This window comes from Cyprinus carpio, chromosome B4, assembly GCF_018340385.1.
Source record: "Cyprinus carpio isolate SPL01 chromosome B4, ASM1834038v1, whole genome shotgun sequence".
NCBI lineage: Eukaryota > Metazoa > Chordata > Actinopteri > Cypriniformes > Cyprinidae > Cyprinus > Cyprinus carpio.
In genome coordinates this window covers 15,697,290-15,723,996 of record NC_056600.1, presented here as the reverse complement: position 1 = coordinate 15,723,996, position 26,707 = coordinate 15,697,290, and the positions used below count along the sequence as shown (strand labels likewise).

Here is a 26,707-nt window from a genome sequence, read left to right as displayed (position 1 = left end):
GATAATTAAATTTAGCTGGTATCACATCTATACTTTTAAGCCTCCTGCCATTGTTTACATCTGTTAAAAATCAAGACATTTAAAAAACAAACAAACTGCTGGCTCTCAGGTGTCTTTGCAACTGTGATTCTGGCTTTGCCACATGCTGAGTGTTGTACAGAGAAACATGTGTGTACGTGCATGTGTGTGTGTGTGTGTGTGTGTGTGTGTGTGTGTATAACACTTGCGCTCTCTCTTTCCTCCAAAATTAATCCAGGAAATGTGAACATTCCTGCATCATAACTTGGACTGAAAAATGAATGTGTAGAAAGTGACCATATCTCCAAAAATCTTGTTGAGCTGCAGGTTTAAAGACTGCATTTCATTTATTTATTTATTTATTTTTAATAAAATGATGTTTCGATTATGTTTTTGATTATTGAGCTGCAGGTTTAGGCTCACTTAAGTGACTGCATTTTTTTCATTAGACTGATTTTTTTAATTTTTTTTTTCTACAGAAAATAATTTATGTTCTGATTATTGTTGAGCTGCAGGTTTAGGCTCACTTAAGTGACTGTACTTAATTTAATAAAGAATAATTCAGTTATTACTTTAATTATTTAGCCTGACATGTTTACATTTCCAAAATGTTCTGCATGTTTCTTAAAAATAAAATGTATTGTGTTCAGTGGAAAAAAAAGTTTAACATTTAAAAAGAATTTTCCACATTTAAAAATAAAATTTTTGAGCTGTAATTGCAATACTGTGATACCGTGAAACTGTGATATTTTTATCTAAGGTTATCATACCGGCCAATGCCTACTCGGTGTCATCTCAACATGTTGCAATCCCTGGATCTGTTAATCAAGGCAGGCTTATGGGATATGCTCATGTCAAGGGGAACTCCCATTCTGATGCATAACCTCCAGAAATAGCCATCTCTCACTGAGTAGGCCACAAATGGCAGCAAGGGCTCATTTGGTGGACCAACATGTTCAGAATTCCAGATTAATCAGAATACCAGCCTTGGGATCATAGCCATTGCTTTTAGGAAAAGTGGGTCTTACCTTTTAACTTCTGGTGCAGCTGCGGTTTAGAAGACAAACGTTCCATAAGGGTCACTGAATGAACAGACAGCCTGTAGGCGGCGATTTATCTGCCTCTCTTCATGCCAGTTTAATTAAGCCCCAAGAGACCAATCAGATCAATGAGAGAGAGTTTATTACGCATGTAATTTAGCAACCATCTTCATTGCCTGGGAAAGCACCCAACAGTACACTCATTTAACTGAAGCTGAGTCAATTTTAACAGGTGCTTTTAATGGATGTGAGCAAGCATTTTTTACTAATGCCAAAGTTGTAAATTTTTATTGGTTCATAGCAGAAAATGCATCGAGGGCTATCTAATCCTAATCAATAAGGAATTTCCTTTCTGAAGGATAGTTATAATTGATTATTCCTCAATGGCAGATTGCAAACTCCCTGAGCAATGAGGCTTGACGTGATTTACGGTTTAATATTAACTGCCACACAGTAACAAATACAGGAAAAGGGGCACAATAGATTAGCTTCCTGACTTATTCCTGAACACGTTAACCAGACTGTGGCCAGGATATTTCTTATCCTCTCATTTAACACACATACTGTAGATGACCCCATCCTACACAACACCCTCCAGAAAAGAACAGCTTAAACAAGCATGAATTCTAATGGTGAACCAGCAAAAAATGCTGGTTAACCAGGCCAGTTTTTCTGATTAAGCTTGTTTATGGGAGGTGGAGCTGGTTAAAGGACTAGCTCCAAACCACTATGATTTATTTATTTTTTTTATTCTGTGGAAGACACAAAAATATATTTTAGAAAACTTTCAAATGTTTTGTCCATTCAGATCAATTCAATTGGGTCAACTGAATTACTTTGTATACATGCTTCCCACCAACAATGTTAGGTAACACTTTATTTTAAAATTAGTAGTAATTTATTAGTAGTTATTAAGCACATATTAATGCCTTATTCTACATGACCTTATTCTACAGCCCTAATCCTACCCAATAACTAAACTTAACAACTACCTTACTAACTATTAATAAGCAGCAAATTAGGAATTTATTGAGGAAAAAATTGTAGTCAATAGTGAATAAGTGTTCCCTATTCTAAAGTGTTGCCCAATGGGACCAATATGTCAACATATTGTCTGGACAATATGCATGGACAAAGAAATCATTCTTGGCTGAACTATTCCTAGAATCTATTGAAGAACCCTGTATACCAGCATCCTATCCATCAACAAAACTTGCTGTTTTTGCACAATACCTGTTCCTATCAATCAAATACTGGCAAATACCTCAGCAATCACAGAAAAGTCTCCCGGCAATCTGCAACGACACACTGATGTTTTGGTTGTGAAGCTTGGCTGCGATAAAATGTGTGTATGTCAAATTCCTCCATAACCTCAACTTCCCGTAAACAGTTTCTCATAAACAGACACACTTCCTCAGTGTAAAACCTCTACATACGTGTGCACACTCATGCTGGCAGCAGGTGCAAGATCAATGGGCACTGAATGGAACAATGAAACCTCCTACGCCTTCCCCAAAACACTCACACACACACATACACACACACACCACAGTTAGCCTTGAACGTAAGCTTTTACTGGGGTCTTTGTGCTCTTCCAATCTGACAAGCATACCTACATGGGAGTTGTTAGGAGAAGCCCACAGCAACTATTCCAGGATTCTCTGCTGTACTCATTGACATGCAGAGAGCCCAGGACTCGGCCGGGCCATTCTATTGCAGAAAAGACCTGTGGGGCCACTAAAGCCTTTACTCTAGTACAGCTTAGCAAGTGTTTAATCACTGCAATATGCTACAGTAGAAACACAACATAAGCATATAAGATCTTACCTACACAGATAACAGCAAAGAATATTTATTTTGCAGAATCATCAGAATCATCAAAAACATCATGATTTTGCAGTCCACAAGAAACAAAATAATAATGTGTTTTCTTGATTTTCTGACAGGTGCAATTTTGTGAGACTGTTTTTTCTAAATGACACAGTGATGTGGTGTTTATAGTAAATATGCTATAAAAATAACTATATAATACTGTTATGACATAAATAAATTAATAAATTAATTAATTAAATTTTATTTGCATGAAATCTGGACACTAGTTTCCTTCACTTAGTTTTTAGTTCAATTTAATTATATTAATTTATAAGTAGACAATTTTTTACAGCATTTTTGCTTTTTGATCAAAATATTTATATCTGTAAGAATGATTTATAGCTGGTAAATGTTTACAAAAAAATAAAAAAAAACGGGCCTGGTAGATGTGGTATAAAGTTAATATGTCAGGGAAAAACAACAAAATATAGAAAGGAAAAAATAATGGATAGAACAGTCATCATGCTGTTAATGTATTACATTATAACTAAGAAAAAAAAAGACACTTACCATTTGAGAGTGACTCTTGGGGCAGCTGTTGATATCTTCTACCTTCTCATTAGCTGCAACAGAGATATTGCTGGGTTAAACCTCTGCAGAACCACAGCCTCTGGCCTTTCCATCCACAGGTTACTGTCATGAGGCAAGAAAGTTTGCCTTTGCAGTTTGTGAGAGCTTGTGATTGAATGAGCATGTGTATGTTTGCAGTGTGGGAGAAAACACTGAGAAAATGAACGGCTGTTAATTCATCAGCTGTTGGTTGCGAGTTTGTGACATAAGATCTGCCATTGTATGCTAGCGGTTCGTAATAAAGTTTCAGGACAGCCCAGAGGAGGGAAAAATGGGATGGGGAAAAGAAAAAAGGAAAAATAAAAAAGACAGACTGACACACATGCACACAACGCACACCAATCTGGGCTCACTAAAGTGAACACATGGGAGACACATGCTTTAATAGTGCTGAAATAGCATTCAATTCTCATGTTGCTGATTTTCTACGGCTTCTAATCCATTTTAACATGAGCAGAATAACTTAAAGCTGAATCGCAGTAAGTAGTTAGCTTTTACACAAAAAATTTTATCACTCAAATGAGCCGTGAAGATTTATTAGCCTGCACTGTTTGTGTGTGTGTGTGTGTGTGTTTGTGTGTGTGTGTGTGTGAGAGAGTGTACGCATGCGCTTGTATCCTTACCTATTATCTGGATGATTTCTGCCAGCAGAACTCCATCGGGTATGTCCTGAGTCAGGTCCTTAATAAGCCTCGGACAGCCAGACTTGGCCAAATAATGGTTCGCCCAATCAGTGTAGATCTATAGGGAATATGAGGGGGAAATTCTGATGAGGTACAGAAGATGGAATAACAACAATGGAAAAAAGCATCTGAACAGACAATATATATTAATGGAAACTTGTCAAAGAGGACCTGAGCAGATAAAATGCATATGTGGTTTGATTGACAGAAGATTGAGTCATGTTGACCAGAACCACTTAGGAAAACAAAAACTATTAGAGTAAGAGAAACAGAAAAACATAGTAGCTCGCTTGAGTATAAGGGCAATTTAATCAAAACTATCCCTCAAATGCCTTAGCATTTGTAATGGATTATCTGGATCTTCTAATGATTTTCTTACATGACATTGTGACAACACTGATCCATTTAATAAGATGTGGATTACAAGGATAGCACCTACTTAGAACAAATTAACTTTTCCAAAGGCTAATTCCTCTCTAAAGGGTGTTGTCATTGCACATTGAACTTTAAAACTATTGTTAAAGTCTTTTTAAATTAAGTCCATGCACGGCAGGTTTTTATAAAACTGTTTCAGAGCAATACCAGAAGTGCAGCAGCAAAAATGTTGAAACGGCATGCAGGGAACACTAAATTAAGAAAGTTCTTATTTATTGCTTAATATACTGGGTCTGTATGAACAAATGCAACCCCCTGGTGACTCAGTAATATGTCTAAAAGATTCCTTGGATAGGTGTTCCTCAGGGGTCTGTTCTAGGACCCTTAAAAACTCATGTCACAAATCTTAGAGCTCTGCTCTTTCATTGTGAAACGGTTTTCCATTTCCCACTTAGGCAAAAGCACCCCAGTGGCAAGGGACACTCTCTGAGCTCACATCCTCTCACTAACAGAATTGCCTGTATGGGGCTTTTGTCTGTAATGTTTCAAATCACTGTGTGAATTATACAAAGACTATCGCAAGGCTCAACTTTTTCAGCTCATTCAGACAGCATGTATTTTACTTTTTATGTTATGTCAAAGTACCAGCCGATTTTGATCCTAACAGAAAATGGTCAACCATCCTACTGTTGCTATAGCCTTCAAATCATTTGTTCTGGCTTCCTATAGACAGTTTCAGCCTTAATTAGGGTGAAGAGACCTCCCCAAACCCCCATAATATGCACCCTGCATAATGATAAAGTTATGAATGACATACTAAAATGTATTTAAAGTGGTAAATTTCATTTACACCCACGAACCCAGTAAAATTTCAAAGGATTTTTCCTTTACATAGCTAGTTTTATTTTAGAGACCATATTATAATGCCTCATAAAATAAAAAATATCAGCCATTCTCTCTCGCCACCTCAAACACAGTGACCAATAAAACACATTTATGCCTTACCCAGGCAAAAGAAAGCGTTCCGCTCGAAGATGCCACAGTTCAAAGGTTTTGTCTGTTGTGGTTTCAGCATATGATGAGGACTCGTTAACAAGAACAGGGTGATGAAGAGCTCTTTAGTCATCCTCCCACTTAAACTCAACACAATACAAAAGAGAGCCAATAAAGGCCTGTGCTCACCACTCTAAACCACAGTCACCTCCGAGAGTTGAGTAAACAACACACTACCACACATGCCAACACCTCCAGTCATGGCAGAGAAAACAGCAAATAATTTACACATTTTCACAGCATCTAGAAAACCAGGTGAATTCAGCTCTGGTTTGGCTATGGTATTAATGTTTTGGTTCATCCTGTGGCCCAGGATGTAAAAGGAATTTGTATTTATGTGACTTAACCTGAGTTAGTGAGGTAAACTGATGCAGTGGTTGAAAAGTCAGAAAAGGAAGTGGAGTATAAGATGGTGATTCTCTGTAACACAACCCTGTTTCCCTTTTCCCTGCCTGACAGAGGGCTGAGAGAATTAGGGGTGCCGCAGTGCCACAGTTGTTCATGCACTCAATGGGCAGAAAATGTCCATCTGGACCGTTGAAAGGAAGGAAAGAGAAATCACTCTGTCTTCCTCTTATTGCCTCCAGCGCCCAGAGATCAACAAAGAAAGCAAGTGAGACATGGGAAGAGAAAGCAAGATGAGAGAATGAAATGAGAGAGAGAGAGAGAGAGAGAGAGAGAGCAAAGAACAAGAGGAAAATCAAGAGACTAGTGCACACATTTAAAACTGTTAACTCAGTAGCAGCTATCTTGTTCATGCTTTACAGTAGTCAGTTTTTTTTTACACAGTATATTTGTAACCCTGGGTTTTCTATTTGCATATTAATGGTTAATAACATCAACTGGACAAATACAGCACACAATGAGAAAACAACCTGAAGAAAGCTAGTAGCTAATCACCTGGGCCATACATGCCATGTGAATAGTGGTTTAACAGATCACAAATCTCACGGTTCGTATCACATTATGGTTTTTGACCCACGGATCGGATAATTTTTCGGATCAGCAAGAAAAGAAAAGCATTTAAATTTAACTTGCTTTCCATTTATGTCTTAAAGTGAAGTACTTTGATACCACAGAAAATACTACTAGATTGACTAAGAAAGTTTAAACATGATTAAAGAGACAAGCCAGAAAAAAAAGAACAAATACACAAATTACAAGCATAGATAAATACAACAGAATATGTTATAAATAAAATAAGGTTGGTAGTATTCAAATACAGAAATGTAATAATTAGGGAAAATAAAACTGCATAGGCTGCTGTCCCTTTAAGACCTGATGCACGGATCCGATATAATGATACACATCATATCCAATTTCTTTCTCGGCTGTTTTCATTCACTTAAGACATAACTGACTGCATTTACCTGAATGATTGTCGATATGGGTATTTTGTCAGCATTTAATGTCTATGTGTCTGTTCAAAGGATTCAGAAGAGGATTCAGTTCGGTGTTCGCGCGCCGTCTGAAATGCATGTGCACACTTCATGTGTGTGCGGCTGTGCGCATAGAGAACAGCATGCGAGTAACAAATCGAGTTCCCTTTCGCCTTTTCTCTCTAGAATTGTTTAAAATTCACTTGCTTGTTTAAATACGAACAAATGATAAACGTATACTCTATTATGTTTAAACTTTGCAATTAATCCAAATTAATCCAAATTCTATTTGTGCTATTTCAAGCTACACAGCTACTTTTGAATGACTGCCAATGGAAATGCTTTTTAGCATAGTTAGGGTAGTCTATCTACCAGCATTGGTCAACTGGACCATGATACCCACCAGAAAATTTGACCAATTTTTGGCTGTTCACTGTACAATAGTGACAATCCCCTCAGACAGTGAAACAAAAATAGTTTCTGTTAACATAAAAAGTTTATTAATAATTAATGATTGCAAAACTTTTTGATTAGAAATGTCCTACAATTCTGTTTCACATGGTATCACTTCAGTATAGGGACCAATTCTCACTATTAACTAGTTGCTTATTAGCATTCCTATTATTAACGTATTGGCTGTTTATTATTACATATAAAGCACATATTCTGCATGACCATATTCTACACCTCAATCCTACCCAATACCTAAACTTGACAAATACCTTACTAACTATTAATAAACAACAAATTAGGAGTTTATTGAGGCAAAAGTCGTAGTTAAAGGGGTAATATGACGTTGCTAAAAATAACAATATTTTGCGTATTTGGTGTAATGCAATGTGTTTATGTGGTTTAAGGTTCAAAAAACATTATTTTCCACATACTGTACATTATTGTTTCTCCTCTATGCCCCGCCTTTCTGAAACACGTTGTTTTTACAAAGCTCATCGTTCTGAAAAGCGAGGTGTATGTTGATTAGCCAGCTATCCAGTGCATTGTGATTGGATGAATGCCTCAAGCATGTGATGGAAATGTTACGCCCCTTAACACTGGAGAAATTACAAATAACAATCCCTAACAGTTACTCCACACTATTCAAAACTTGCGTTTGAATCGTCAGTGGCAAATCCTTTACATATGAAAATGTACTTACAGACTGTGTGACAGAAGCACCAGACTGTCCTTGCAAAGTTGGAATTGCCCCATTTTTATAGAGTAGCACTGTAGGCTACTCTCACAGGAAACATTCCTTGTCCTCCGCAAAATGTGCTGCGCACATCTGAATATTTGGGTTGAACTGTTCAGAACTGTGTTGTAGATACATCTAAACCATTGATTTCAAGTTGTGTCCTCTTTTGGAAGGCCAAACAAAGTAGCTTCGCTTTCACAATGAAACACACAGCGTCTCCACAACATGGTGCCGGTAGCAACTGCGAGAATAAAAGTTTGGGCGCGTTATGCAAATCTTCCCACATTGTGATGTAGACATGTGGGGGCATGTTAGAATGAGCCGTTTTAGGTAGGAGTGGTTGACTCTTAACTTTTATAAAGAATATCTATTTGGATTTGAGACTTCAGTCTTTGCAACTTTACAGATCTTCTTTATGTACCAAGAGCTTATAACAGGAAACATTTAAATCGCATCATATGACCCCTTTAATGGTTTGGTAATAGCGAGAATTGGACCTTTAACACTATATACTCTACCTTTGGGACTATAAAAGTTAAGCTTTATAAACTAAGGTTAAAAATGGTGCTAAGGTATGTCAAAATAAATGCTGCTAAAAAGCTGCCTTATTTCTGTTCTTGTTGTTTCTGTTTATGTTTATGTTTCCCAATTAAATTTTGGATTGGTAAGATAAAACTCCCCAAAAGCTACTGGCTGAGCTAATGTTGCCGTGCAGGGCCAGTTGGAATGCTAAACAAAGCAATGTTTTGAAAACACCACAGAGCCAAATCGTTTTCACTTTTCAGGGAAAATCAGTTTACTAAAAGTTGTCTCTGCATATTAAGCTAGGATAAGAGAAGGTATTTAATGTCAGAAAAATTACATGATTCAACTTTAACTTGCGGTTTAAAAGATAAGCAAAAAAATGAAAATGAAAAATAAAAATCTGACAGTTAGAGGTAGAGGAGATTCTCATTAAAATAAGGCAAATTAGTATCTCCGCATTGGATACAGGCTAAATCTCCCTGAGAGAACCATTACCACAGTCATTTACTTTCTTACAAACAGGTTAGTTTATCTGAAAACCACCATTAACATTTTATCAGCCTAGACAGCCAACAGTATACCGAAGAGAAGCTCTGTTGCAAGCAAGCTGGCATCTCGAATGCACATGATAACCAGCAGCACACTGTAAATGCTTTAATCAATGCTGCCATTAACACTCAGGCACGAGGGAGGGTGAAATGGGCCGGTCTGCAGCTGTAAATAAGCGACTGTTATGGCAGAAGGAAACTGGTTGTAAAGCAGTCTTTCAATCTGATAGTTTCACGGAGGGAAGTACACCGAGCCAAGGTTAAACAGTTTCCCGTCCCGTTATTTTAGTGGATGAACTTGCTGGTGTTTCCCACTGTGAGACCGGCAAAAGCTTACATGAACAAAAAACACATCCCAAAGTCCGTCCCGATGCTCCTTAGTCCCCAGATGTGTGCTGAATCCCATCTAAACAGCATTAATCTAATGCCCTAGTGCCCCGTGACTTCACTCACAGCTATTTATCATGCGTCACTGTTTCTTTTCTTGCGACCCATTATTTTCGATTAGTCCCAACAGCTCTGACACTGTGGTTTTGTCTCTATTAATGAGCAAGCGCTTGTTTGGCTTATGCATCACTTCACTGTAACACCCAACTATGCCACCCTCAGCGTTCACACAGCATTAAACGGACACACACACACATACACACTCATATGGCCGTCATTCATGAGCGCTGCCTCCTCCCCTCACGAGCAGGTTGCCAATGCACACATACATGCGTCCAGACACACACATCCATCAAACAAAAACACAAATCCCCTGGCTTTGTCCCTGACTCTAAGAAGCAGTTAACATTCCCTGCTGTTTCAGCCTGCTAGAGTTAAGCTCAAGTGAAGTGTGTGTACCTCTTAAGAGTATCTGAGCCCAGGTTGTCCCCGTCCTCAGCGCCCCGCTGATAAACGGCAGCGTTCGGCTCTCTCTACAGTCTGCTCTCTATGCAGTGCCTATAACTGCGCAGGTACTGGAAGCCTGCATTTACAATAGTCAGGCAATAGGGGGAGTCAGCTGCTGAGAAAATCTGTCATGCATCAGCCAGAAGGGTCTGTGAGTTTATCGTCTTGCGGTCCAAAGACCGTATTTGGGGTTTATTTGAATGCTTTTAGATGAAGTTTAGATTACAAATCACAGGACAGGGGGCGGAGAAGGGATGGAATTGTGTTGTTAATAAAAAACGAGGCGCTTCATAAGCATACAGAATATTTACCAGCCCTGAAACACTTGAGGGCTGTTGTGTAATGCTGTAAATTGAGTTATATAGCACTGTACGGGACTGTAAAACCTTCTATATCTTACTAGAGGAATTTATGATAATTCAAAACAATATCAAGGCAAAAGGAAAGAGCTAAATAAAGCAGGAAGTTAAAGCCAGTATGCTCTTTCAAATTTACTTCACAAAGTTCCTTCAGAACTCATTCTAAAATGCTGATTTGGTGCTCAGGAAACATTTTGTAACTTTAAAAATGTCTTTACTATCACTTCTGATCAATTTCTTGCATTCTTAATAAAAGTATTAATTTACTTTTAGTACTAATTTACTTTTATTAATTGAACAGTGGCATACATGTCAAAGTTAAGTCAAAAGAGAGTAAATTCTGACATCATTTATTTCCCTTTTTGTTGTTCCTAACCAGTATGACTTTGCTTTTCCTTCTGTAGACGATATTCTGAAGATAGTTTGGAATGACATGAAGAGGGCAGATGAAACATTTTAATCACCTGCACAAATAATCAAATAAAGGTAGGGTGTACTGCGTTGGGTAGAGCATACAGAATGTGTTTGCAGCATTCAGGGATAGAGAGAGACACCTCAAGGAAAACGAATCATCTTGTGACACTGTAACTGAGAGACAAACAAGACTGCTGAATCAGGGCTGAGGCGGCAGCAAATGCAGCTCACTGCTGTTTATCCAAAACCCACCAGCCGTCAGTCTGCACAACACTGAGTTTAATGCAGTTTCTCCATTGATTTCATGGTAGTTCTGCCACATGAGTGACATATGGCTGTGATTTTCTCATTTGGCTCGGGGGAGAGTGGAAGAGGATGGGGTCTAGGGTTTTTATTGCGTGTGTACGGTTGTGTATGTGTATTTAAAACATCACTCCCAGACGAGACCCTCAGCGGAGAAGGGCGAGAGTGTTTGTCGGTTCTGCTAGGAAGAGACGCCACTGTGTGCTTTGACAGGAAGTGCAGGCAGTTGGGCTGTCAGTACAAGTTTCCGGTGTGTGCGCAGGCCATTGGCTGCCCCTCGTCCCATTGAAAGATGTGCCTCCTAAATGCTCTCAGACAGAACACCCACACAAACCCGAACCCAGTGAAACCATGACAAATGTCTCTTCCTCTCACCTGCCATGACATTATCATTGTTGACTTGGCATAAAGTTGACATTTGGAAATAAACTTCATGTTGAGACCCCATACATAAGGCGAAATTAATAGGGTGCCAAACCCTGCCCACTCTGTTAGACCACATTCTCATTGGCCTGTTGATGAAATTTCTAAACAAACTGGTAAAACGTCCCTCCTAATTGTATATGGGATAAATACCAGAATGTAGAAAGATAACAGGTTTGCCATTTGCGTGCTCTTGACAGAAGACCCACACAACCGACAGCTAGATTCATTAAGTGACCTGAATTAATCAGTGTTAGTAGCTGCCAATGGAGTTAATTGTGTTTCTTTGAAGGTTGATCATACATCAGAATCTTCATGAGTGTTGCAAACAGAGACTCATTTAGTCTAGTTTCCCTCGAGAATCCCCACGTAGCTACTAACATACATACTTAAGTACACAGACAATGAGAATACCTAGCTCCGCCATTCAGTAATTAAAGTATGTGATGAAGATCATAAAAATCAATAGATGATGATGGTGCGTACGAAACAAGGTTACATAATGGTAAAACGACCCTTTGTTTTTCTCTCAGTTTTATAAGTTTGGATATAATACTTGTTTGTGATCAACAGTTCTCCATTTGAACTGTAACAGTAACAGTAAAGTTTCAAGTCTGAGTTGAAATAGATTATTAGCATACTACCTACTCAGCAAAGATAAATATTTCAAATAGTATTATGCAACATAGTTGACACCTTGAGATATCTACTGCATGAACCAAACTGGACACATCTGGAATATATCACCATGCCAAACCTTTCTTCTCAAAGCAACTTTAAACAGTTCCTGGTTTTCCTCTTTCCAGGAAAAACATCATTATCTTGTCCAAGGGAGCCAGTAGCCCTTCTTCTCATTTAATCTTCCCAATAATAGCTCCTGTCAGCCCCACGGTCACTTCATTAAAGGTGTACAAACACTCAAAGCAACAGCCAAACTCTTCTCCTTTGAGCGCTGTACAGAAAAAATCCCTCTTTAAGTGGAAAATAATGCAACACATTGTAAAAGCAAACACATTTGTAACCTTGCCACTTGTTAATGGCTGGAACTTCTGCCAAGCAACAAATAAAATACCTTTCCTCATATGCAAATGGGCTGTAGCTTCTCTATAAAACCCGAGGTGCGCCCGTTTCCCACACAAAATCTTTCAAGAACATGTCCAGGCCATATTTCAAAATAAAAAAAATAAAATAAAATAAAATAAAATAAAAAATAAATAAAATAAAAATTTTGTGATGCATAAAAGTTTTATAATTTAAATGGTTGTATTATTATGATTGTGTTATTAAATTATATAAAGTAATATAGTGATTTAAAAATCAATGCATTGCAGTTATGAAAATCCAATCAGATTCAACTTTAAAAATAACATGAATTAAAAAATAAAATAAAAAACACTCACTTTTACAACTTTTCAAATACTTTTCTGGAGCCCAGAAAAGTGGGAAAGTTTTTCTATCTGTAACACAGACACATGCCAACAAAGCACTCTCGTTTGATGAGAGCTGAAACAGAGATATGAAGGACCTCACGGCAGGGGAGCCACTGTCTTAAATTCTCCTCCAGTTGTCAATCAACAGAAAGCAAGAAGCAGGGACAGAAAGATACAGAGATTAAGAAAGCTAGAGACTGAACTGTGAGGGAAGAAAGTACATAAGCCGTTTTAAGCTTGAGGCATTTTATAAAGGCTCCCTGAATTTCTTGAGTACAAACGGTGAAGGACACACTGTTCCTAGCCTCAGATGAAAAACTTTTCAAAAATGGCATGATTTAATTGGATCAAATCTGACTGGTTGGTTTTACGCAACTTCAAAAATGGTTTATATGTCCATCAAATAGTCTTCCTGTCCGAGTGATAGGATCTTGACCAGAATAAACTGCGGTGGAGTTTGAGTGACAGCACTCCATCATCCAACCAATTACCTCAGAAATCATAATAAACACAGCTAGGTGTTGTTTACCTTGACCTACGATATGGTCACACTGTTGCAGAATAGAGGAATCTCCCTCGGCCTGCTCCATTTCAAAACACGTCATTACTAAAACAGGCAGCGCTTCCAGAGAAATATTTGTCAGCTTATTAGTAAGCACATTTCATTCAGCGGAAAGGAATAATGAGCGCAACGCTAGAAAATGAAAGTATATCCAGTGGGATCTTGGGAGAAATAGAGCTTAACCATCTAAATCTTTAAATAATTCTGTTGTCTCAAGGTGAAATGTAGCACTGGGATGCGGCAACACTCAGTAACACTTTCTATGAAGCCTGTAGCCTATATATAATGCATTAAAGGTATTCATAATGCATTAAGGCACACATTATAATCAGGTTTATGTTGTCATGAATAATTGTAGCTGCAGTTAATACATTATATTTCTCGTCTTTCCACATTCATCGAGTACGGTGCATTTTAACACTTGGTAAACTCAAAATGTGATGTTGATCATGTGCTATAACGAAAAGTCAAATAATTAATCACTAAGTGTTGATATGTCTTATAACTGTGATTAGAAATTTACAAGTATAAAATGTATCATATGAATGCACTGAAAGTGAATAGCATATTAGTACTGTATTTATACACACTTCATAAAAAGTGTTACTTCAAACTTCTTTAAATAACTGAGGATTTGGGGTGTGAGACACCTTAACTCATTATTTATTCTGAATAAACACATTATTTATCTTAATATATGTACAGTACCTTAGCTAACTCTGGCCTGAGATATAGCATCTTAGCTCTACTAGCTAGTACTGCTTGGTCTCTTAGCGACACAAAGCTATTCCTGTCTCTCTGTATGGCTCTACAGCAGACCTGTAAGAGCCACCTTCACTAAATTACCCAGTTTAGAAAAGTAAATACCAAATGTGTAATTAGCTTCCATCAGCTCCTTACCGAGCACCAGTTAGACTGCAACAAGTGACTGATGTGTGGGAGAATGGGGGTAGAGGCATTAGCTGTGTTCAAAAACCTAGTGAGCTGCCTACCTATACAGCTTTTTAATGTCTCATAGAATGTTACAATTGTTATGCTACCAATCAAAGGTTGGAATAAAAAAATAAATAAATAATTAAATAAAAATAAATAAATAAAAATAAATGAAATAAATAAAATAAAATAAAATAAAATAAAATAAAATAAAATAAAACAAAACATTTATTTAGCAAGGATAAATCAAACTGATCAAAGTTAACAGTAAGGACATATACATTACAAAATTTTACAATCAAGTAAATGTTGTTATATTTTATTTTAATTTTTTTGTAAATGGTGTTTAAATAAATGTTGTAAAAGTTATAATAATAATAATATAATTATACATAATTATACTACAAATAAAAAGTTTGAGGTCTAAAATAAAATAATTAATAAATAAAATAATAATTTAATAAAAAAAAATATTCAGCTACAATAAATTAAACTGATCAAAATTAACAGTAAGAACATTTACATTTCAAAATATTTCTAATTCAAATAATTTTTTTTGTAAAAGATGTTAAAATAAATGTTGTGAAAGTTATATATTAACTTTTTATTAATCAAAAAAGTTTCCAGAGATATATTAAGCAACAAAATGTTTTTAATGTTTCTTAAGCAGCAAATCTGTATTCTAGAATGATTTGTGAAGAATCATGTGACACCGAAGACTGTGACACTGAAGACTGCGATAATGGCTGATGAAAAAGCTTTTCTATCACAGGAATTAATAACATTTTAAAATGTACTGCAATAGAAAACAATTATTTGAAATTGTAATAATATTTTACAATATTACAGCTTTTACTGTATTTTTAATCAAAGAAATGCAGCCTAGGTGAGCATAAAAGCCTAAAAAGCATAATAAATAGTCCAAATTAATCAAATTTTTATGCTTATTAGAGCAACATAACATTACTTTAGCAATATGCTGATTTCAAACTGTACTGTAAACAATTGTGAGTTGCACTTCACAAGAGTTTGTGTGGCCTATGTAGAGCATTCCAAATCAGTCACTTATAAGGTCCCAGCTGCCTATATAGGCGACTCACTAGGGTTTAAAACAGAGCTCTAGATTTGCATTTCATTATCGTTATCTGACATCAAAAAGATGTCAATAGGATACTGGGCAGGGGTTTTTCCTCTGTATTTCCCAATCAAGAAAAAATCCACTCACAAGCTGTCCTGTTAATACAGGATGACTGGCCGATAAGTGAAGGTGGGGGTCCCGATGAATCAGCACACTTGTGTTCCTGTATCAGTAGTCTGACTTAACATCCCATAAGTGGATATCAGTAAGGATGTATTGCATTTGGAAGAGCAGCGATTGCAGCATTGCAGCGAGTCAGTCTGTTTCCTCTGGGTAATTAGTCACACTTCCTGCTAGTGTTCAATTAAGTCTGGCCTTAGCTCACCCGTGACCGAAAGGTGAGTCAAAGCCTGCGGAGAACCAGTGACACACACCAAAATAACTGCACACTCAATGATAGCATGAACCTGTGACCTTCACTATGGAGAATATATGAATGCACACTATCTGTTTTTCATTTATTTGATTTTTTCTCCTTTCCCACACACACACACACTGTTGCGGTTAATCCGATTGTAAAAACATGGAAAGGTTACTGATTAGATTTAATGCCCAAGTACTTTCATGGAGCCTTCAAAAAGTCAAAGTGTGCTGCCAGTTAACTGAACTGCATCCCATCGGCCCTGATATCATAAACCAATAACATTTGGATGTGAGGAATTACGGGTAATGTAGCTACCATGTGTATTTCTGTACCCAAAACCCCCTGATTTTCACATAACCATGATGCAAGAGGGATGCCACATAATAAGTGTCAATCCCAGAGCTCATCTTTGGTTTTGACGTGGCATTAAACTAATATTTAATACAGATGGGGCTGATTTTCATTTGGAATTTGCTGCAGTCTGACATTCCCGTCACATGGACGTAACTTTAATTGGTTTTATAATCAATAATTATGTGGGCTGGTCAGTAGAACACTTGATGCAAAAACGTCCTCATGTTCCTTGGACACAGAGAGTGGGATTATGGTTACTTTGAATTCAGGAGACACATTCTCTCTCTATGTAAATCAATCTGTGCAACCTTCACAAATGTGATTTAACTCGCTGGCTTTCTCTAATGGCTTTTTGATTTGCATCTTCACCCGGACTGCTTGGAGCCTGACTGTCTGCTTAGTGCCCCACTACCAGCAGCTCCCACTAGAGGGCACCAATTTCACTCAATACTGTGGTGTATCTATCGAAGGGGGGGAAGCTTGGAATTTTACCCACACCAGAATCCAACAAGCAGGAAACCAAAATATGCTGAGTCATTTTCATCCTCTTATGAGTCATTTGAGAATGAAACAAAACGCAAAGAAAAATGGCTACAATTTGGTACAAAAGCCTTGCCGTATAGGAGTGCTATATATCTCTGTTCTTCAAACCTTATGAACCAATATAACAGGCTTTCATCACGTCAGGCCCACTGCCTATCAGAGCCGTGGGGTCTGTCATCATTCTAACTGACAGCGAGAACGGGGTTGCTGAGTTTGGGTTTGCCCTGACCTCCACGATCCACACACACACACACACACACACACACACACACACACACACACACACACACACACACACACACATAGAGACACACTATGTAATAGAGCAGTTCATTTTGTGGTTAAAAGTCTCTGGTTGAAGACCCAATGAAATCAAAATTCGTTTTGTGGCTTTAAGTCCATGTGCATCAGATTTAAGGCCATCCAGATGCCAGTGTACTTGCTGACAAAATTAATTTCTAACACATTTGAAAAAAAAAAAATCTCTTTTAGGAAAGACTGAAGATACTGATTGAATCTACTCACTTTACACATAACTGCGTCCAATCAAATGGTGTTTACATGAGAACATCCTCATTTGTCCTAAACGTCCTGTTTCAATAGGAAACATATCCACACAGAAAAAGAAAGATTCTACTCAAGCAAGTCTTTAACATCAATTAAAAGGATTTTGTTCAACAACAAATATAACACACATTTTGAAACCACTCTGTGCTCTAAAACTTGTTAAAAGTTGATAAGTTACTACAAAAGGACTACAAATACCACAAGGATGTTCATTTATGTGATTGACCAAACAACTTCAGTAGAAACTTATATTATAGACCTTAATCAGGTTAGACGACATTGAATTTAACAAGGATGAAAACAAGGCTGTGAGGGATAAACTTACAGTCTTATACTCACACACTATATAAAGGTCCTAGATCATATACTTTTCATAACTCAAAATGAAGTTTTATGAAGTTTTTGTCTACTGAAAGTTTTTGTTGTTGTTGTTGTTTCTTCTGAAAGATTTTTTTTTATTAGCTGAGCAATCAGTGTGTTGTTAAATAACAGTAAAATCCATTGAACATACTATCCCTCATAGCCGTGTTTTTATTCCTGACAAGGGTTTTTAAAGTCATTTTAAAGCCATGTTTTGAAATCATTGTGTGATTTAAAACACAAGTTGCTAAAAAGCACTCCTAAGCACTGCAACTACCATCAAGTTGTCAGATTATGTGCTTGATGAATCAGACAATTGCTGTAGTCATTTTAAAGAACTGTGCATTTTTAAAGCAAAAATCAATGTAAATTCACTATTCTAAGAACCCATTAGAAATTCCAGAGGGAACTTATGTTGAATTAGCCTTCCAGGTCAGCCTAAAAACTGACGTCATGACTGAACACCTCTTTATACAGCAGTCATCCAATCCTCTCTGGGAGAAAAGGACAACATTACTCATCATACAGAGGAAAAAAGCCAGACTTATTTTGTATGTGTGTGTGTTGATGGATAGCATGAGTCTGCAGTAAGACACTTAACAAGTTAGTGGCTGCTAGACATTAAGTTTTAGTCGACCGTGTCACGTTAATTTACTTTATGTAATCCATAATGATGGCATTTACAGTAAAAGCTTCTTTTCTGGATGTTTGAAACATCTGCCAGCGAATGAGTGTGTGTGTGTTACTCATGTCTGACACCGTGAGTCATCACTGGTAAGTGACAGCTACTTATATTTTGTGTGTTTGCTTCATTTTAGCTTTTTCCTCTGCCTTTAATCAGTGCTGACTCATTCAGGTTCAACTGCACTTCCCGCTATCTGAGTCATGTGACAATCAGAGGTCAGAGGTCAAGAGCCCTGCAGTCGTTCAGGATTTCCCTGGGATGCTTTTTTTAAAAACACCTCTATGCCGCCTTGATCTGCTTTACCAGTTTTCCTGCATGAAATTTCCTCCTCCACTCGACTGAAAGCTTTTGCTCTTGTTGGCACACGGCTCATCCTTCCACTCCTTCACTCAGCACAGCTATAATAACAATATCAGCTCAGGAAAGGAGAGGGGAAACACACAGGCACATGAGTGCACACCTGTCAGGGGAACAGGAAGAGGGAACCCAGTCTTATGATCATTTTAAGGATGTTTATAAAGGCCAGACTAGCTGCTAGAGGGAAAACGATGATTCTGAGTCATCTGAAAGGAATGTTCAAAGTAAGTTTTATCGACAGATTTTGAATCATGGTATTGATTACCACTGAAATAAAGCATAAATAAATAAACAAGGAATTATTACTATTATTATTATATTTAATCATATACACAATACTGCTAAAATTCAAATCAAATAAAAAATGTTTATTAATTATTTAAATAATAAAATAATAATCTTTATTATTTTTTATATTTTAATTATAATATCAGCAACAATACAGTGTTGTTGTTGTTATTAATTAAAATCACTAACATTATACACATTTTTATATAAATTATTGCTATTTAATTATTATTATTATTATTATTATTATTATTATTATTATTATCGTTGATATAATAATAGCAGTGATAGTAGTAATAGTAAGTAGTAAGCTTGCTTAGCTTGTTTGTGACTTTCCCCATCACCCTCTTTCCTCTCTCTTTATTGTTCAGCTGTGTCTTAAAAATATAATTTTGCCTCAAGACACTAAAACACACAGTCACAACTTCAGAGCTCTAATATGATGTGGCTCACAGAGCAAAGCCTTTGGAGATGAGTGCTATCTAAGGAGAGGGCTGTCAGAAGATGAAACCTGAGGGGGGAAACCCAAAAAAATCCCTCTCCTTTTCCATCTTTCTGCAGTTGGCAGGTGGAGAAACTGAGATGGCAAAGCCCCCCTTTATCTGGCTGGAAAATCGAGTGTCACAAATCACATCAGTTCTTTTAAAAGAACTCTTTAGGAAAGTGTCAACAGCTCTTGTTGCTTTTTTCTCACTCCCTCCATTCTAAAGGTCTATTAACTTTCCAAATTATTATATTTCTTCCAGAGTGAACTGCAGTAGTCAAGCCCTGGGCGACAAACAGACCTAGATGGGTTACAATGGCCACGGCAGTAGTATTAGTTAAAGGCTGTTGCTAAAAGACCTCACACACACATACACACTCTTTTTCTCATTCTCAAAGGGGTTTAAGGTGAAGAAGAGTTGTGCTGCTAGAGTTCTGTGATGTATTGGCAGATTAAAGACAAAGATTTGCTGTCTCTCTCTCTCTCTCTCTCTCTCTCTCGGTCTCACACACACGCGCACACACACACACACACACACACACAGAGAGAGAGATGCGAAGCCCTCCAGCATTTGGATGTGAGGACACTATATCCTATCTCTGTTTGCTGTCCGTCTAGACCCACAGTCAACTCTGCAGTCGTAGAGAGGGAAAAACTGAGATCTAAAATTACAACAGTAATGGCTTGTCAGTTCAGCTGGTCGGGTTTTGAGAACTTCTCAGTGGCCCTTTGTAGCCTTTGCTGTGACCCAAAACTCTCCTCCTGAGTTCAGTGCTTAAACTCTGAGAACTGTGGGCCGCCACAGCTGAATGAAAAGCTTAAATAATATTCCAGCTCTCCTGACCACGTGGCTGAAACTAAATAAACACATTTTTCTAATAAGTCCTGTTGAGTACATGGAATACACAAGCGTTTTGATGAACTATTAGTCATTTTTTAGTTATGGGCTTGATTAATGATCGTTAACTTGATATATGCGTGAATGCTGAATACATTAAAGAGGGACAAAAAAGACTTCCTGACGTTTGGGTCCAAATATCTGATCTACAGGAATTTGCATGAGCATGTTGGAATATTTTAATGAATCAATGAATCAATGAATGAGAAAAGGAGGACTGACTGACTAAATGAATGAATGAATGAATGAATGAACAGACAAGTAAATGAATGTATATGAATGAGAACTGACTGACTGACTGACTGGATGAATTAATGAATAAGTAAAGTAGGAGTGAATGAATGAATGAACAGACAAGTAAATGAATGAATGAATGTATATGAATGAGAACTGACTGACTGACTGACTGACTGACTGACTGACTGGATGAATTAATGAATAAGTAAAGTAGGAGTGAATGAATGAATGAACAGACAAGTAAATGAATGAATGAATGAATGAGAACTGACTGACTGACTGATTGATTGAATGAATGAATGAGTAAAGTAGGAATGAATGAATGAACAGACAAGTAAATGAATGAATGAATGAATGAATGAATGAATGGGAACTGACTGAATGAATCAGTAAAGTAGGAATGAATGAATGAATGAATGAATGAACAGACAAGTAAATGAATGAATGAATGAATGAATGAATGAATGAATGAATGAATAAATGAATGGATGGATTAATGAATAAAAAATGGACAAATTAATAGATGAACATCAATGTATGAATGAATGAACAAACAAGCACAGTGAACACAATGAATGAATGAATGAATGCTGGACCAAAGGAAATGATGAATGAAAGAGTGTACAAATTAAACTGATTGATGAAAGAAAGAATGAATGAACGAATAAATGAAATGAGCAAATGAACAGACGGAAGAATAAAAACAAGCTGATGAATGGACCAACAAACCAACTCATGAATGTGTGAATGAATGTGCAAATTAAAAAAAAATGAGCATGACTAAATGAAGAAATTAATTAATGAATAAATGAATGAACACATTAAATTATGTACAAATGAACAAACTGTTGAATGAACAAAAGAATGAATCATCAGATTAATAATTAAAAAAAAATATGAAAGAATTATTGAATGTATTGAGATGCTCAGCATGTGCGTCTGGATTTTCACTATATAATCCGTCTTTATGCACAAGCCCACTATACACAGACAAACACATCTGTCCTTCATGAAGAGCACAGCGTGTCTTGATGCTTTCATAAACGTGAACCTGACCCGTATTTGAATAAGCACGTGGGACAATGAAAGGAGCTGAATGAAAAAATGCCAGTGAGCAACAGAAAATGAGGCAGCACAGCTCAACTGTCCTTAACCTCACTGTGCCGACAAGCTGCATCACCATGGAAACAAAAGCCTTTAAAAATACATGTGAACACAAGAAAACTATGCCTTGAAAAATGACACAGAGATGGAGGACTTAGAGATCAATTTCATTACTTCACTGCATTCTGCTTTCTAAATATCATATTCATAAAGACATTTCTCAAATCATTGCTGAAAACTGAGATGTGTGGAAAGCAAACAACAAGAAAACAACTTTCACCTTTTGTAAAGGTGCATTCACATTGACCTCTGTTTGATTAATCTTTGTAGACAAAATCCAGCCATTTCAATAGGGATCCAAATGATCGGGAAATTCTCAGAAGGGAAAAATATTTCCCTACAAAGAGTTCACATGAGGTTCAGTTGGTAATACCACAAATGTCACCCACAACACCCACAAATGTCTGCTGAAATTTCACACATAGAATGAATCTTTGATCTGGTATTGAATGCTGATTGGTCACTACAGCATAACTGTTTTATAAAAGCGGTACGGCACTTGAGGCTTTGTAATATTATCAATATAGTCATGGCTAAATGGGTTATAGACCACTAAACCATCCTTTTCTCACTATAGTATCAAAATAAGCCTTCTTATGTCTGGAATATTCCAGGTTCAATATAAATTAAGCTCAATCTTATAATCAAAGTAAATGCACTGTAAAAATAGTTTTTCATAGTTGTAAATACAAAAAAAAAAAAAAAAAAAAAAAGGAAAACTTTCTGCTTGAAAATTTTACATTTAATTCAACATAATTCTAGACTTCACTAACAATTTATGAGTAATTTTTTTTTCAAAGTAATCACTTTTTCATTCATATACATTATTCATTCGAAGCTTTTAATTTTATTTAAAAAAAAAGCACATAATGTACAATAACTGTTCTGTTAAAACTCTGTTACTTTTAGAATTGTAATGGCAATCAAATTGGAAACTGAAATCATGTTAACGCACTTCTTTTATAGCTTAAAACATTGAGCATTCATAAGTTTACAAACTGGCTCCATTCACTTCCATTGTAATTGTCTCACTGTAACCCAGATCAAGTACAATTATTTGTTTGTGCCATCGATTGAGAATCCAGAATACTCCTTCAATTGTCACTGATAATGAACTTAAACAGTATATTGCCCCATCATAATGGTTTGTATATAATAAAAATAAACCATAAACGTCTTTATTTACTATAGAAGTCTAGTGTGCTATTAAAGGCATTAGGCCAGCATGTGTACTCTCCCATCTAACAGAAAAAAAGAGCAACAGGAGGGAAGGGGTTTGTCTGGTAAGCTGATGAGAGAATCAGGTGCTGAGTCGTCTGGTGACATAATATGATATAAAAGCCATCTCATCCCAGACTGCTTTCTCCCTTTCTCTCTCTCTCACTCCGATATGACTGGAAACGTGAGCCACTGCGACAATCGATTTTCCAGCTAGCCCTTCCTGCATTTTTTCTCCCTTTCTTTGCAAAGAAAAAGAAGCAAAGCGTGTTTTTGATTTAGCATCTCAATATGTGGCAGCAGGGCACGAGCTATAGAGGGAGAGATCGCCTTTCCATTCCTATTAAGTTTGCACATAGCGGCAGGCACTGACGCAGCAGGCGGGCAGGCCGTGTGATTTTGTATGATTACTTTATTACCAATTTGCTCTGGATGCACCAGTAAATATCATAGTGATATAGTGGCACAGGCTAATAGCCTGTAAATGTCTGCTTGATATGAATGAAGCCGGAATGATGGAGCGATGTTGCGGCGTATCCGTTGTGGCAAGTCTGACTGCACGTCTATCCAATCCAAATAGCCGTGGAAAGTGACGGTCACTCGCAATTTGAAAAGTGGGGCTTCACTGGAGTCATCAAGCAAAGGCTCTTGAGAAATACATCCATCAGTTCTGATAGAAACCTACGGAGAACGAGTGTGTGTGAGAGAGACAGAGAAAGAAAGAGTGAAAAAGGAGAGGCAGGCAGTACTTGTGCAGTTTAGATGGGTCTGTCTGGATGCAGTGGCCAATCGCCATTAAATCCCATAAGACATTTGAGACACTTAAAAAATGCAATTTTTAAATATTGCCTTTTCTTGGAGTTACTGGGTTAAAAAAAAATAAAACATTAAACATTTAATAATGATGCACTGAAATTTCGGGAACTGAAAATATTCAGCCCAAATAGCACTTCTCTGATAACACATTTTAACTGTGTTAGTGCACACATTTCATGCACATAATGCGGATAATTTCACAAGGACCAAAACTTATGCTAGAGTAGCAATATGTTAAACATTTTAACTGAATTTTATGTAAAATAAATACATAAAAATGTTATGATGAAAAGGCTCATGGCCAAGATTTTTTAATTTGATGTTTAATTCTTCACCTGAAAACATGACACTTTAAAAAGTTTTCGATTAAATAAAAAAAGTCTGTAAAAAGAAATTTGGAGCATCACTACTAATGAATCAGACTTTCATTTTTCGCTTGGCAGATGATAAAACAGGTCAAAAAAAAAAAAAGTCCCACTGAAGAAGTGAAATCAAGAGACCATGCTATCATTGAGACTACTTTACAGTAAGCAACCACCTAGCAGTAAGCAACCACCTAGCAACCACTCAAAACACCCTAGCAACCACATAACAACTTCCTTAAAATCATTTACAACCACATAACAGCACCCATAGAAACCATCCATAATAGTGTAGCAACGTTAAACAAACAACATGGCAGGGACTTTTGTTTGTTTGTCCTTTTCTTTTCTACTTTCTTTCTTTTCTCACGCTCCTCTCGTTTTTCTCTTTTTTTTCCTCTCTGGGTCATGTAGCGCTTTCAGGCAGCTCTGTTGGAGGTTTTTCTAACATATGTATTTTGGTCGCTTTAAACTCATTCATCAGACTCTAACCCTGGCCTCTTTGAACGCAAAACGGCAAATAAAAGAAACTTTTTAAGAGCGTGATGATTTTCTGAGAGAGAGAAACCACTAATTACCACAAAACCAAAAACGTTCATCTCTGGCGATGTAAACTGGCACAGACTTAAAAAAAAAAAAAAAAAAAAAAAAAAACTCCAAACAACACGCATTGACAGTGGCTCTGTGAAAATCTGCTCTCTGGCCCAACTCATGAGTCATAGTGACCGATAAAAATGCAGTCCTGGGGAATGCTTTGTAAATGATACAGCCTGCTCAGAAAAGGCCTTTAAATCTGCTGCCTGTAACCCAAACCCGACTGCTGGTTCCTGTGGTTCATGTCGGTAATTCTTCCCAATGGGCAGAAAAGTGATATTTTGCTGCCGTAGGGGGAATGCCCTTGTCACCACAAACCCATCTTACCACTGAAACGCTCACATACACACTCACACACAGCCTAATGCTGAGAAAATGGTCTCTTTCATAGTATGTCAGATCACACATGGGCAAAGCGTTCTGTCATTCCCACCTACGTGCGTGTTAGCGCACCTGATAAAAGTGCTATAGCTCCATACAGACCCGCGGTTCTCCCACAGGAACTTGATACCTCGCACTTCACGACTCCCAGAAGCTCCAGCACCTGCTGCATTGTTTCACATGTGCCCTGAATGCAGAAGTAGAGCCACGTCAAACACGCACATTTGAGGAGAGATGGCAAACTCTCTGTGTAAATCTGCTCAAGCGCCAGGCCTGGTGTTCTCTGTGATCATGTTGTATAAAAACAAGGACAAAAAGCCCTTAACACAACCGTCACCGTCAGATTGTATTCAGGACATGGCCTGTGGTGTCAGAACCCATAAATTAAAGTGAATCAGTTTTGTTACGAGTTCTGTTTCCAATGAGGACCAGAAAATTGCATTATTAACTTAACTTTTTTATGTTCCATAAACAATTTTAATATCTATAATTATATATAATATATAATATCTATTATATTATATATAATTTTTAGAAATGTTTTTTTTTTTTTTCACTGTACAAAAGGTTAACTTTTTATACACTGTAAAAAAAATTACATAAATATTACTGGAGTATGTTTTACATGAAAATACTATTTCAGTCTTTGTACTTCAAAATTTTAAATTAAATTAAATGTTTCTTTGTAAATATTTGTGGCATTTTTAATAGTCATTTCTGAGTAAAAATGATTTTGCCATAATATTTGTTCAGTGTCGTAAGGAAATCAGCATATTTGTGATGACATCAGGAACTCTCTAAAGAACCATAGCCAATTTAAGAACTATATATAGTGTAGTAAAAATTGGTTATGAAGAGAGGTTTTAGTTTAACCGTGCAAATTTGGTTCTCATTTTCCTGTCTGCCTTTCCCTTTCTGCATATAAATACTTAAAAACCAAAGTGAAAATGCACAAAGATTGTATCACATGAGAAAACTACAGTTTATTCAGTTATTAAGTGCCGCTTTAGATAAAGACTGCAACTACTCCTCATAATGTTCATATCAGCAATAAAACTGACACAAAACTTTGCATCTTTATGGAGCTCTGCTAAATATCCACAGTGCCTCTGAGGCAGTAATAATCTCCTGTCTCTTTTCCACATGGCCACAGATCCCCCCCCGCCCCCAATGCCCCGTGAGGTCAGATGAGCATGGCAGGTATGCAGCCTTGGGCTGGGCTCTCATTGTAAATATTAGCCTTATCTCTTTTCTGTTTGACTTCTGCATCCATTCATCTCCCTAATCGTCACTGGCTAAATACCTGCTATTTTGGTGAGCTGCACAA

General features: G+C 37.0%; 1 protein-coding gene across 17 annotated transcripts in view; it reads right to left on the bottom strand.

Moving 5' to 3' along the window:
- LOC109072188 (neuron navigator 3) overlaps positions 1 to 26,707 on the bottom strand; it is a 326,013-nt gene that overhangs the window by 99,566 nt on the left and 199,740 nt on the right. For 16 of the 17 annotated variants that reach the window (XR_006154536.1, XM_042722202.1, XM_042722203.1 and 13 more), the window contains 2 exons: positions 4,124 to 4,241; positions 3,441 to 3,493 (listed from right to left, as the gene is read on the bottom strand). Coding sequence is in view for 16 of the 17 variants with exons in the window: in XM_042722202.1 (XP_042578136.1) it covers positions 3,441 to 3,493; positions 4,124 to 4,241 (171 nt within the window). In the remaining variant the exon portion in view is untranslated. Of the gene's footprint in view, positions 1 to 3,440; positions 3,494 to 4,123; positions 4,242 to 10,098; positions 10,214 to 26,707 lie in introns of those variants that run through there. The other variant, XM_042722204.1, reaches the window with a different exon arrangement.